Below are 14478 nucleotides of genomic sequence, written 5' to 3'. Positions count from 1 at the left end.
GAAAGAAGAACTAGAGTGGAGTGGGCTCACTCTTCCAAGACTTTTCATGCCTCTGTTCCGAGCTTGGACACCGGTGTTCGTGTTTGTGTGTGTGTGTGTGTGTGTGTAGGGTTGTTCAAGAGGGGGGAAAGGCAGAAAGGCAAAAGTACAGGGTGGGTCACAGAGAGTGGACGCTGGCCAGGAGGCTCTGTGGAACCGGTTTTGTAAAGCACGCTTCCTGCGGGAGGAATTCCTCCGAGGTTCGGAAATGCTGTGGAACAATGAGGGGGTTGCCCCCCGCCTCCACCCGCACTCCAAAAGAAGAAGAAGAAAAAAAAAAACAATATATTTTGCACACTACAGTGGTGCGAATTGAATTTGCGACCTAGTCACCAGAGCTTGGAACCGAAATTTGAATGGTCAAATCAATTTTATGAATTGCCTTAATCCATTTCATCCATGAAAAAAACATAATTAACAAAATAATGATTAAAAATAATTTTTAAAAAAACATTGTGAAACTTGAAACATATCATTTATACCGAATCATCTGATGGCCCTCGTCGGATGCATCCGGCACCGACGTTTCCGGGCAGAACAGACTCGCCTTGTAACGGAGAAGCCAATTCCCGCCCCCCGCCCCAAAATGAATTCCGGTGGAGATAAAAGGCGGGAGGAGGATGAAGAGCGACGAGACACACACACACACACACACACACACACACACGCAGACACACTCTCTCTCTGATGCCTCTTCTGTGATCCATCCCATACCCACTCGTCCCTAATACAAGCTCCATGAGAAACATGTGGGTCCGATTGCGATTATTTTTATCAAGGTCCTCTTCTAGGGTACTTTTTTTAGGCCCAGCGCACCCCAGAGGAATTTGAAATTAAAACATACTCGAGATACTGCCTGGGTTTCCCAAACAAACTGTAGTATGCACACCCACGGGGGGTGCGCCAGAATTATCACGTACAATATTTTCAATCTGTGCGAGTTGATCTAATTATTGTTTCGCACTACAATGAGACTGTTAATCTCATGCACCTGCAGGGGTGTGCATGCGACATATTTGTGAATAGCAAAAGAAAGTCTGTATCAAAGCATTGAGGGGGACAGAGGTGTTGCATATGTAATGATTATAAAGAGACCGCTATGATGTGTGTAATCTCACGCACCCCCAGGGGGGTGCACATCATGTATTGGTAATCTAAAGCACAAGATGACTTAATGTTGCAAATTATTTGAAAAAGATGACCCAAAATCAGTACTAGAAGAGCTTTTCCCAAAATTGTCTACACCACGCACACCACCAAGTGTTTTTCCCCCCACAATTGGAGATGCTGTGAAGGGGGTGCACAATCCTCGTTTTCGCAATTTTACTGTTTTTGTGAGAAAACTCACTAAAACAGCTCCCACAAACTTGTATAAAACATGCGCACCCCCATTTTTTCCCACATACAGGTATCCATGTCTCGTTTGACAGCATTTCCTGACTTACTTTGTCAGGAAATCTACTTAAAGAGGCTTTCCAAACTTGTTTACACCATGCACACCCCCTAATGTTTTTCCCCCTTTCAGGAATGCCAAAGGTCTGTCTTGTATCTTGTCAAATGGTTTTATCAATTTGTACGGGTATTTTTTTTAAATCTTTCTTATTTTGTTGTTATTTCACTGCATTTCAGTCTACACTGATTCTGACTTTATGACTGAAGCACCTGCAATATGCACCGTGACATTTTCAGTGCACCGCAGCCAACTCTGCACTTCTCCAAATCTGACCACCAAGCGTGTCATCACTTTCGCTCAATTTTTCCAAGAAAAACTCACCGAAAGGAACTCCAGCGTGGAGACATAATCCCGTTCTGTCTTGAGAAGCTCGTTGAGGACGTACACCCGCAAACGAAGCTGCTTATCCAAATCCTTCGCGTTCTCAGTTCTGTGCTCGCTCCTGCTCTCCTCGGTCATGGTGTCAATGAAAATAAAAGTAAAAATAATGAAGGCAAACAAAAGGATAATTACACTTACTCGGGCATAGTTAAAATAAGAGTGAGGCTGGTTGCTAACTTTGCAGCAACTTCAGGACAAAGGTAAGTATAAAGAGTGGTGAAAAGTTGGCGAACACAAAGCGTAAAGTGGAGGAAGGATGCAAACCGGTTTAAAGTGAGCCAATGTGATTCCCACACAGCTTTTTGGGACGAGTCTGCTTGCTAAATGGCGGTCAAGTGAGAGTCGATTAACAAGCCAATTCCCGGTAAAGTTTTCAAAGTAAACTCATACTGTTTTCCGGTTTTAAGAAAACCACAACCAAACTGAGTCATTGTAATCTCAAAATTCATCAAATAATATTATATAAATAAATATGTCTAGAATTATGCATTCCATCCTGCCCGTGTGATGGTTATTGTCCTGTTGCGTACCCGTACTTTGTTACTTCAATCACTTGTTTTCCCGTTTTCCAAAACTGTGACTACTTAAACACATTTATTTAAAATTTTCACAAACGACACAACTAAAAGAGGCAATATTACTTTAATCACTGCAACTACTGTATTAATAATTACTCTACAGTACATTCCATTTTTTGACATGAGAGCAGAGCTAAACTTGGCCAAACATTACCCTCTGGTGGCTACATTTGTTATTGCAAGCACCTCACCATGGCTGTGATGTATATTTGTCACCACTAGAGGAGGCCATTGAATTTAATTAAAATAATTTTCCTCACTGCATTCAATATTCACACACAACTAAAAATATTCGACAAAAAATACACACACAGACACACGTATACACCTAAAACCATTACGTGAAAAATACAACACTACTTGAACTAACTAAAACTAAGCCTGCTCATCAAGTGTGAGGAGAAACGAAACATTCCTGTGCTGCTGTCACAGTGAGTGCGGGGAGGAGTTTACTGTTGTTTTGGGGCTACGTAGTACAGTATACTATCCAGCAATTGGGCGTAAAACAGGTGGCGCTCTTGTTGACATAGAAGCAAGCATGTGAAAAATCTGCTGCCGTTGCGGAAAAATCACAAAAGAAACAAGACGGTGGTTAACTTTCGATATTAAATCAGCCCGTTGGAGTAAAACAGAAGTACAGAACTTCGTGGAGTGAGACGCGCTCTGAACATTTTTATGATATAGGCAAACACAATGCCCATTTCTCATATAATATTAGGAATAATAATCATTATAATACGAAAATAATTACAAAGTAACTATTTCGGTCTAAAAATACAAAGATTTTTTTTAATCAACTCAATAAAAATGTTTTTGTCTTACTAGGAAAAAAATCACACACACTGAGGAAAAATATAAACGTATTCAGGGAAAATTTATGTTAAATTGGGGGCCGTCATGCAAAATGTAAGACGGAACAGAAATGTTCACAAATTAGCATCGTAAAATTTCATAGTTTATCGAGCGATAAACTAATCAAACTAGTTGAAATATTGTATCCCTATATGTATCAAATATCAGTTCAAGATTAGATTTGTGTACCGTTTATTTCTATTTTGGAGTCTCGAATCGCACTTGTGAATGCGCATGCGCAGTGGGGGGCTCGCCACTGCGCCCTAAGTGAGCCCTCCTCGTCACTGTCGTCAGCCAAGCAGCCTGGTTTAAAAACAGGCGAGGTGGTCAACGCTCCCCCTGCCTCCCCCTCCTCTTCCTCTTCTTCACATTTGGTACCTCCTGCGCATCAGGTGTCAAAAACCGTTCTTCCAGTCTGAGGTGGACCGAGTGGAAGTGGACTCCAGTCACTGGAGTAATTTCATCCATAGAACTTTGATCCCCACCCCCCTCACATGACATGATGACAGTGGACTTCGGGTGGCCATTTCGTCTTTTTTTGCTGCCAAGTGCGATAATCTTCAGCGCTGTGCTATGCGCACATTCACTCTACAAGAACCGCTACGCTGGGTGAGTAAAGAAGAAGACTCCCAGCCCCCACCTCACCTTCTTTTCCATTCATGTGTGGCCATGAGGGATGAGACGCAATTGCAATCAGATGTGTTGCAGTGTGGATTTTCTCATCTGGAGCGAACAAAGAAAGGCTCTATATGTGCTTTTTGTTGATTTAAGACCACCATGCATGAATGTTACACTTCAAACTTCTCCACCTGGACGTTTTTTTTCGAGGAACTCATAGGAAGGAAGGCATTTCATCTCTTCTCAAGTCACTTCCAGAAAGTGTTTGAAGTAAACGTTTGAAAATTCCTAGCTGTGTACAAGTGGAAAATACCAATGTATGGGGCATACTGCACGAGGGTGGGGGTGTAAAAAGGTATAATCTTTTTTTTGGGGGGGGGGGGTTAAATTGTAATATTCCAAGGTTAGTCCTATTTTTTTTAGATTATCGTGATATTACAAGGGCCATCGAATGTTTTTAAAGTGCGACATATTTCATTGAAATCGTGCACTTGTGTCATTTCAAGACTAAAAGCAATATGTCAATACAGTCATTTTTAGATCAAATGATGTCTCGGATTGAATCTTAAAATACGCAAAAGGGTTCGTCAATGGGGCTTTTGATTAAGAGGGAGGGAGGCACCTCGTCTCATTTCCTCCCCCATATAGGCAAGCGTACTGTACATTGATGTATTTTGGATGGATGTCAAATAAGAGCATGTCTGGCTGACAAATGAAGTGCAGTTCTACCCTTCACATAGACGAGAATGAGCGCCATTGTTACCTCGGTACACATGGCGCTCAAACTTGTAATGATAATAAAGTGCCCTGTGAGTGTTTGGTCGTCCGAACTGACGCCTTCATCAAGGGTGCCCCGCTTCCTGTGGGACATTGTAAAAACCTTTCGTGAGTGAACGCGCGCGCGCGCACGCATGCGTGCCGACACACAACCCATGTTTTTTAATCCTAGCGCAGGTACCTCTATTTTTTGTTATTTTTTAAAATATAATGGGAAAAACGTGCATTTCTAAATTGTGCTTGGTTTCTTTTTTCATTTCTTCAGAATTTCTCAGCATTTTGGGTTTGGAGAAACAAAAGTAGGTTCACTTATTGAAGGTACGGCGGCCGGGAAGTGCCAAACAACATTACAAACTGTGAAACGTATGTAGAACAAATGGACATTTTCAGATAACAAAAGCAGCTTCAAATTTAAGAAACCGACTTTAAAATACTGAAACACATTTGTATTTTAAGTCAAAGATGTCCAATAAACGTTCAATGTGCTCCCACTAGAGTATTGGAGTATGGTATTCTTCTTGATATTAAGCAGAAGAATCCATGCGTTTTCCCATAATCTCAGGGTGCTGCCATTTTGTCCGTTCTCGCCCTCTGCTGTCGACTGAAATTGACTCGTGAAAGCACTCGGGCTCGCATCGTGGGCGTCTAATTCCCAAACCCAGAAAACACGTTTGTAATACGAGCCCGATGCCATTTTGATGTCAATTTCCGGTCACCAGCAGAGGGCGGTGTTGAACAAAATGGCAGCACCCCGAGACGCATGAAAACAATTCTTATTCCACCTAATGCATCTCCAAATTTGAAGACACGTTTGCCTCACATGCCGTCATGTAAACATGTGCTGCTTTCGATAAACATGGAGCACAGCTGCTTCCACCACACTACGCGCCACCTGTTGAAACCCGATCCCATAATGAAGCTCGGCGCTTCCGTCGCGTCTTCCCATCAGACGTCTGCTGTGGGGCGTTTGACAGAAAAAAATGGACGTGGTGTCTTTTTGTTCGAGGTGATGGTAACTTAACACTTGTTATTCTTGCAGCGATCAAGTGTTCAGAATAAACCCAAGTAACAGCGAAGAGGTTGGCACACTAAAAACCATTCTAGAAAGCATGAAGGTAGGCTATCTTCTTGTAATATTACGACCCCGCCCCCCCCCCCCCCCCGCAAAAAAGGTTTATTAACGTTAGCAATGTAATAACAATGACTTGGTTTGATACGGTTAAGGTGGACTTGTGGCAGCCTAATAGCGTTTCTCTGATCGGTTGGAATGCGACGGTGGACGTGCACATGAAACGCAGACACACGCAACGACTCCACGCCGCCTTAAAGCAGGAGCGTATAAAGTACAGGTAAGATGTACCAAGAGTCATATTATCAGAACAATATTGTACGTTTCGTCGATTTATATTTTAATTTTACAGAAAATAAGTTGAAAGTATGAACGGCCCGAGAAGTCAATGACGTCATAAAATAATGCCCTTTTGAAAATAGTAAATTACAACGAAACAAAAGACATCAAGTTAGATGAATAATTTAAATTTGGTCATTTAGGAGAAAAAAAATAAAAAAGCACCACAAATGTACGTGTCTATCTTAAAGCAAACATTTTTAATAGGAGCGCTGCAGTATTCTTTATAACGTGACGTCACTCTCCTCCCCCCGCAGCGTTTTTATCTCTAATCTGCAGCAGGAAATTGAAAAGCAAACAAGACTTCGCTCGTCCCGCAAGCGGCGGTCAGAGAGTCAATACGACTACGAGATCTACCACTCCTTGGAGGAGGTAACCGTCCTTCCATGTCCAGCAAAAACCAACTACACTACTTTGTGTCATGAGAAAATTTGATTCACACGGCACGGGATGTGCTCTTACTTTTCAAAGAGATCCAAATCGTGACACTGTTCTTAGTCCCAGAAATTAAATTGAGTTATTGAGGCTGAGAGACTTGAAATGCTGACTTTTTTTTTTACTTTCATCAAGGAACATGAAATTTGGTTGACCGCCCAAAAAAACAGGAAGTCGGCCATTTTGGATTGAAGGGGAATTTTAGGATCATTTGGGCAATTTCCAGTGTCCGTAAAAAAATGTCTTCAGATTGCGACCAAATTGGGTTCCCTTGTTTACTTTTCTAATAAAGCCGAGTCATGGCAGTGCTGCTTTCAAATCCACAAAATTATAGTTAGGCAGGCTATGCTTCCCACTCATTGGATTGGGATTGACATCAAATTTCTCACAGATATTTATTGAAAATTCAGCCCCTGGTGCTGCCGCTATCGAGCAACATGAAATTTGGTCAGCATATCTATCAAAAGTCAACGCACAAAAAAAAGTCTCAAAAAACCATGCCCAAAATGATACAGTCTGCCATTTTGTATGGAGCGGCCATTTTAGGGTGGTTTTGACCTTTTGAACTACAGCTATTGTGACCAAATTGGAACCATGTCTACAATTTTCAGTATTGCGAAATTTGATCCCAGTTCCGTCTCAGAGATGCATAATAAACCCATACTGGCTAAAATGTACTTCTGAAATTATTCCATGCATTTCAAATGAAAAAAAATACATGTTTGTTTAGATTCAGAGGTGGATGTTTGACATGAACACAACGCACTCCAACCTGCTCAACATGTTCTCCATCGGGAAGTCATACGAAGGACGGCCCCTTTACGTCCTTCAGGTAAGAAGCGCGGGGACGGTTCAAAATAAACTCCAAACGGACAACGCTTATCTGCCGTCAGCTAGGAAAGAGAAGTCGGGCGCAGAAAAAAGCCGTCTGGATCGATTGCGGGGTCCACGCCAGGGAGTGGATAGGACCGGCCTTCTGTCAGTGGTTCGTCAAAGAGGTAGCGCTACTTTTATTTTTTTTATTGTTGTCAAAATCTATACATGAAAATACGTTTCGACCTTGCACGCTTGTGCTTATAATCAAGCAACACACGTTTATGGTCCAGAAGCAGACGTTTACAAGTTTCATCATGAACTGAAACTCTTAAAAGTCACGCCAGAGGCGGGCCAGAGCCACGCTTTTACAATTTGTTTAATGGTTGACTTCGTTTGAAAGGCACATGGCTTTGCTTCAGGACGCCTGTTTTTTTCAGTAACAGCTTAAGATTTCAGAAGGTTGTGGGGGGAAAAAGTATGTTTTTAATTATTGGACGCGCCAAAAGTTAAAACGGTTTGTTTCTAAGTCAATGCTTTTGGCAAGTCAAGGCTTTTTCTGCTTATTAATGTTTGGGCCCCTCTCCAAAAAACAAAATCATTTTTTTTCACACTGCAGCGCCCAAAGCCAATTTCTCCACATGAAATTTGCTGTTTTTTTCCCACCGTGAGGAAAGCTACAAAAACGCTCAAGAATATATGCCTGAAAAGAAACATGAAGTCTTCCATTTTGTTTGAAGCGACCATTTTGGGACTATTTTGGCCATTGTTCTTTAAATTCACCCTCGAAGCCATTTTTAGCTCGTCATATGAAATTTGGTAAGCTTGTCTACCATTAGCAGGCCCACAAAAACTCAAGAACCCCTACCTGAACAGACACACAGTTTTGTATTTTGGTTTGTGGCGGCCATTTTAGTCTCATTTTCGCCAATTTCAGAGGTTCTTTCAAGGAAGTTCAGACCCCAAAGCTATTTTTAGCGAGCCACGTGAAATTAGGTGTGCTTGTCTGTTTTATTGTGTGTTTGTATTGAAGCCAAGGTGGTACTGAAAAGCAAACTGATTTGTGCTATCTTACACAAGATAAAAAAAATGTATGCTGTTAACATGTACGTAGACTTGCTGGCTGGCTCCATAATGAGCCGTTTTTCCTCCAGAAAATTTGTCGGGTTGCAAATCCATTCATTTTTTTTCCTGTGGCCCAGTAATAAAATACCCGTGATCAAATTTGATGATTTAATCCAGGCACGTCCAGCTCCGGTCCTCAAGGGGCGCTGTTCTGCCCGTTTTCCATCTCTTCCTGCATTAAAACAGGGTGGGGGTGGGGGGTGGGGGAACAGCCCCTGAGGACTGAGTTTGAACAGCCCTGGTGATTAAAAAAAAAAAAAAAGTTTGATGCTACTCTTTCATAAACGCGAGCATGAGATTTCATCAAAATTTACAAAAACTCCGTGTCAAGACTAAGAACTATGTTGGACTCAGTTGTGGCGATTATTAGCATTTCAGTTTTTCCACAATGAATTTAACTAGCATTTTAAAGGACATGCCTGAGACGATTTGATATACGCAATTACAGGCGCTTAATTTGTACCGATACGACACGGCAATGAGACGACTGCTCAACCAGCTCAATTTCTACATTATGCCCGTCTTCAACGTGGACGGATACCACTTCAGCTGGACTACGGTACTTGGACCGACCCACACGTGGCGATAAACACATTTCACAAGCCGGTGTAAACGGCAGGTACCTGTAGCTGCATCCAGAATCTTTTTTTCCTCCCCAAATGTGCAGGATCGCTTCTGGAGGAAGACGCGATCCAGAAATGGCAAGTTCCACTGTCGGGGAGTGGACGCCAACAGGAACTGGAAAGTCAAATGGTGCGGTGAGTGGTCATAAAACACACACGCACAAAAAAAAACACGCAGGGAAATATTTGGAGAACACACAAGGGGAAAAAGCCGGTCAGTATGTTTTTAACGGTATTTGCAATCAACTAATCGCTCAGATCAATGGAATTTTAAATGAGAGTTGACATCATTTTGTTGACAATATTATAATGTTAAATTCATTCATTCATCTTCCGAGCCGCTCGATCCTCACTAGGGTCGCGGGGGGTGCTGGAGCCTATCCCAGCTGTCTTCGGGCAGTAGGCGCGGGACACCCTGAATCGGTTGCCAGCCAATCGCAGGGCACACAGAAACGAACAACCACTCACACTCACACCTAGGGACAATTTAGAGTGTTCAGCCTGCCACGCATGTTTTTGGAATGTGGGAGGAAACCGGAGCACCCGGAGAAAACCCACGCAGGCCCGGGGAGAACATGCAAACTCCACACAGGGAGGCCGGAGCTGGAATCGAACCCGGTACCTCTGCACTGTGAAGCCGACGTGCTAACCACTGGCCTACCGGGCCGCCCTATACTGTTAAATATTGACCATAAATTGAAAGAGAAAATGTATTTGAATATTCAAAGGTGGTAGGAGGGATATATTGTATGCATTTTTTGCGAAACATAAATATGGAAGAAAATAAAGTACTTAAAATTTTTTGGAAATAAACAACATTCCGGTTTTGTTTTTTTGGGGCGTTGTTTAATGGTGTAAAAGAGTCCAACCGCCATTTTGGACCTGAGCAATTGATAACGTCACTCTGCCTCCGCTATATCTTTTGACGGTCAGATCACAGGACTCTCCGTTGGCGGCATTACAGAACTGAAACGAAATACACCCAAAAATAAGTAACCAAATGAGAAACATTAAAACCGTTTTGAGGGGAATGCTGACTGAGGTCTCATGAGATCAAGTGGTCCCAACCGGTAAGGTTTTTGACGTGTATTTCCGCAGCGTTTGCCTGAAGAGCCTCCATAGTGTTGTTGTAGACCAGCCGTCTCCGTAAAAACTCTCCCAAGTGCATCAGCGTCAATACTACTGCACACTAATGACCCCAGACTTGTTAGAAAGTTGTCGGGGAGAGGCCAGATCATCCAGGTCATCTTGCTTGCCAAGCGCAGTCTCGGCATCCAGATGCTCCGGGGTCTCCGGTTTGACTTTGACGAGCTGAGATGTCAACTTCTCGATGTCGGCGAGCAACGTAGCGAGCAGATCGTCCTTCTCCCGCAGGGCCTGGCTGGTGTGCCTCTGCATGTGCTCCCACTCGGCTTTAAACCGCTGCCACTCGCCGTTGATGGCCTCCACCATGGTCTTAGTGTTCTCCTCGGCACTCTTTTTGAGCTCCTCGCATTCTTGCATCCAGTACTTGCGCACGTTGGCCGTTTCCCGTTGGGAGGCCGCCAGAGCGTCCTGCAGGTCACTGGCCTCCACTCCTTTGTCCTGCAGCTGAATCTCATCCAGAGCTTCTCGGAGCATCTGCTTTTCCTTCCGGTGGTGCTGGCGCTCCAGTTCAATCTCCCGCGTGAGTGCGGCTATGGCCGCGGGGAGTTCTTCGTCCACCAGCGTCCTGGCCTCCCGCTCCTCCTTCAGCTCCTCACTCAGATGGATAACGGATTGTTGCAGCTCGCAGGCTTCCGTTTCCAATTTGAGGATCTGTCCGGACAAGGCGGTTTGGTCCGCTTCGAGCAGGCAGTTTTCTTTGGTCAGCTTGGCGATCATGTCGTCCTTCTCCATGATGCTTCGGCCCATGTGCCACTGCTGGCGCTCCAATTCCGCCTTGTAGTAAACGACGGTGTCGGTGTTGTGCCTCTGGACGCTCTGGAGCTTGGCGTTGAACTGAGCCGCCATCTCCTCGGCGTGCCACTGCGCGCTCTCCCACTGAGCTTGCAGCTGGGCCGCCGCCTCCTGCTCGCGGACGCTCCACCACTGCTGCCACTCGGCGTTGACGGCCGCCACGATGTTCTCAGAGTCGTCCTCGCGGGCCCTCTTGAGCAGGTTATGCTCCTCCATCCAGTACTGCCGCACCTGCACCGTTTCCCGCTGAGCGGCGGCCAAAATGTCTTGAAGGACGCCCATCTCGTGTTCCCTTTCCCGAAGCTTCTGCTCAATCGCCGGTGCACTCCGGTCACTCATCGCCTCGTCCAGAGCCTGCTGGAGTCTCTGGCGCTCCCTGTGGTGACTCTGGCGCTCACTCTCCATCTGCGCTCTCAGAGCAGTGTTTTGAGCAACCAGGTCGCGGTTTGAGTTCTCGCTGTAGAAGAGAGCCCGCTTGAGGCCACTCTGTTTGAAGTAACCTCCTTCCGACACCATTGCCTGGTGCCGTTGGTGGTGCGTCTGAAACAACACGCAAGATTTTTGAGCACACAGTAACTCAATGCACAGATGCATGGTTTTGAACCCGTCAACCCTGCGGGTTGGCCAAATCGTGGTCGAAACATTTGGGCCGCTGGAGACCAGACACTGAACCATTGGTGCAATTACTGACATGCATCTTAGGGGGATCCAGGAAAATTATATGTCCCCCCCCCCCCCCTCCCCACGAACCTCTTTACAACTGAATTTTCGGATCTCTGAGCATCCCACTTTCTGTTACTTTGAGAGGCAAAGCTGGTTTTATACCACAAGGTCCAAGTTGGCCCAATCGGATTCGAAACAAGTGGCCACTCTCTGCCATTCATCCCAAGATTGGTTTAATTTGCGGTCTGGGAACATCAGAAACGTTGTCACGACTGGATTTCATAATTCTCTGAGGGCTATTTCTGGTTTTACTTCAAGAAATGATGTGCCATCAGGAATGCAACTTTCCCAATTTGTCATGCAAATTATGACTAGGCTTGATGATTATTGTGTACGCTTACATCAACATTTTTAAAGTTTAATACATCGCCAAAAGGGGAACTCACCCTCCTTGGACAGTCTGCTATTGGCGTGCTTGTATACTCCATGGTGCCCGCACTTGGGCTCCGACTCTCCAAATTATCCATGCTTTTTGTTTGCTAATTATCCATCGTTGTTGAATAATTTTGTTGGGGTCGCTAAATGGGTGGGTAAAGTACAGTAATGCAGTATTTTGGACCAAAAAAAAACAAAAAAAAGAGGTTATCTCAATTGGGAAGGAAAGGGAGAGTTAATAGCGTCAAAGCCCTCTGGTTACAAAGGGGCGATGTAAAGAAATTGTCGCTTTGGGGGCTTTGTGATCAAGGTGCTTACACTTTAATGACACGTGTGGAAAAAAACATGACCTCATCATCTACAATACATCATTATACACGAAGAATACATTTTCCAATAATTTCTGATGTTGTGACGTCAATCAAAACTGACATGACTCAAACATCGGTGTAACTAGCATTAGCGTAGCTGGCTAACTGGGATCATAACAGTTGGTTAATCAGCATGATTTGGCGCAGACAAAGGTGGGATTGTTGATTTTATGAGCCCTAATTGCAAAAAATAATATCCCAACTGTAAAAATAAAATGGATTTGCTGTGTTTCGCAGAAGAGGGGGCTTCTTCTCACCCCTGCGACGACACCTACTGCGGGCCCAACCCCGAATCGGAGCCAGAAGTAAGGGCTGTCGTCAAGTTCCTGCGCAAGCACAAGAAGCGCGTCAAGGCCTACATTTCTGTGCATGCGTACGCCCAGATGCTCCTCTACCCATATTCCTACAAGTACGCCGCCATCCCTAACTTTAACTGCGTGGTAAGACCGCCGAGTGAGGAATAACAAACTTCAGACAAAACCTATCATCACTGGAATTATTTATTTTTTTTAAGGAGTCGGCAGCTCACAATGCAGTGAAAGCGTTATATTCAGCCTATGGAGTCAAGTACAGATATGGACCTGCTTCTACGACCCTTTGTGAGTACACGTTATTGTATCTTTTGAGGTACTATTTGCAGATAGTGGCTCCAAAAAAAAAAAAACTTTAGCTCCTCTCTGGGCTTCTCAGTACAGCAGTAGTATTCGTCATGTTCCGCAGAGGATAAAGAATATATGCCAATGAATGTATATGCTGTTACCACACATGATGCTAATTGCTGGCCTGTGGTGTTTCCCATTGTATGTTAGCACTAAACCAGTTAAGGCTTTTTCACGGCACCACTGTATGCCGCTAGAAATAACCGGGATGACAATGTGAAACACAAGGTGCAGGATTTTGCTTTCTGTTCCTCTCTGTCACAAAGACGTTAGCTCGGGCAGTTCCATAGACTGGGCCTACAGGAATGGGATCCCATACGCATTCGCCTTCGAGCTGCGAGACACGGGCTACTTCGGCTTCCTGCTTCCAGAGACCCTCATCAACCCCACGTGCAACGAGACCATGCGGGCAGTTAAGGCCATCGCATTGGGCCTGCTCAAGAAGTGCCACACGGACACCGAAGCCTTCCCGTACATATGAATGCACTCGCCGTGCAGTGTTTCGACCATGACAATACACAACATCAGGACGATAAGCTGCCATTGAAGCACTTGTCAACACGTTTTGTTAAAATTCAACAACATTCAAATGACCTGCTTGAAACTAGTGGATGCAAACGTTACAATTGCCTTCATTACTGCAACATTGTCTGGGTATCTCAGTTGCTATCTGTGTCTTTTAGTGTCATTAGGATAGGTCGTTGTACCTTTTCAGTTATTGCTCACTTATGCATCAAACATTTTGAACTTGTGATATATTGTGTAAATGTGTGATCATGTGCTCGAATACTTTTTCTTAGACGAGTTGGGCTGCTTAGACCATATTGTTAAGAACATTGGGGGGTTCACTTCCCCTTTAAGGAACCCTGACCCCCCAAAATAATGTCATTCTTATACTTCTTAAAATATTCAAAATAAACAAGCGTGGACTTGTCATTCTTTTTGGTAAAATAAATTGTCCTGTCATCTGTCTGGAAAAACAAAAGTAGTCCTTATATTGCCAGTAGATGTCACTATTGCCGTGATTATACCCGTCTCAGCATGATTGTTTCTCACGATACCACCTAGCGACCACGCACTGTAACTAACAGACAAATTATTCGAAGCTCAAAAAGCCACACCAGAGGTTGAAAGCACGATACATATTTAGTCTTTGATGGAGAAGTAACATTAAATTGATTTCTATCTAAACTTCAGAACGCTTTCATTCTCCTTGGGTGAACTCAGAATTGAAAAACCAAAATCATTTGAATCCGTAGCAAACGAAACAGCGCTACTGGCTACAATCCAGTGATCCACATCATGCACAG

The 14478-nt window shown here is 44.1% G+C and overlaps 2 protein-coding genes across 2 annotated transcripts in view; one reads left to right on the top strand and one right to left on the bottom strand.

Annotated features, from left to right (window-relative positions):
- The window catches only part of prex2 (phosphatidylinositol-3,4,5-trisphosphate-dependent Rac exchange factor 2), a 41937-nt gene extending 39728 nt beyond the window's left edge, over positions 1–2209 (bottom strand). The window contains exon 1 of the mRNA XM_052054480.1: positions 1814–2209. Coding sequence (XP_051910440.1) covers positions 1814–1951 — 138 coding nt within the window. The 5' untranslated portion in view covers positions 1952–2209. The remainder of the gene's footprint in view (positions 1–1813) is intronic.
- Positions 2210–3535: 1326 nt separating this feature from the next.
- Positions 3536–14040, top strand: cpa6 (carboxypeptidase A6). Its single transcript, XM_052054535.1, has 11 exons — positions 3536–3912; positions 5738–5813; positions 5923–6047; positions 6364–6478; positions 7272–7373; positions 7435–7539; positions 8928–9038; positions 9147–9237; positions 12747–12949; positions 13024–13108; positions 13435–14040. The coding sequence occupies exons 1-11, from the start codon at positions 3803–3805 to the stop codon at positions 13647–13649; spliced, it is 1338 nt and encodes a 445-aa protein (XP_051910495.1). The 5' UTR covers positions 3536–3802; the 3' UTR covers positions 13650–14040.
- The last annotated feature ends 438 nt before the right edge of the window (positions 14041–14478 follow it).

The sequence above is a fragment of the Hippocampus zosterae genome, chromosome 20 (genome assembly GCF_025434085.1).
Source record: "Hippocampus zosterae strain Florida chromosome 20, ASM2543408v3, whole genome shotgun sequence".
NCBI lineage: Eukaryota > Metazoa > Chordata > Actinopteri > Syngnathiformes > Syngnathidae > Hippocampus > Hippocampus zosterae.
This window is presented reverse-complemented; position numbering and strand designations above follow the sequence as displayed.

What these genes read in the sequence shown, in the direction of transcription:
- cpa6 (XM_052054535.1), top strand. Translation starts at nt 3,803, where the DNA reads ATGATGACAGTGGACTTCGGGTGGCCATTTCGTCTTTTTTTGCTGCCA. An exon ending in GGCCCCTTTACGTCCTTCAG is followed by an intron (nt 7,374 to 7,434) that starts GTAAGAAGCGCG and finishes ATCTGCCGTCAG; the next exon opens with CTAGGAAAGAGAAGTCGGGC. An exon ending in ACCACTTCAGCTGGACTACG is followed by an intron (nt 9,039 to 9,146) that starts GTACTTGGACCG and finishes CCAAATGTGCAG; the next exon opens with GATCGCTTCTGGAGGAAGAC.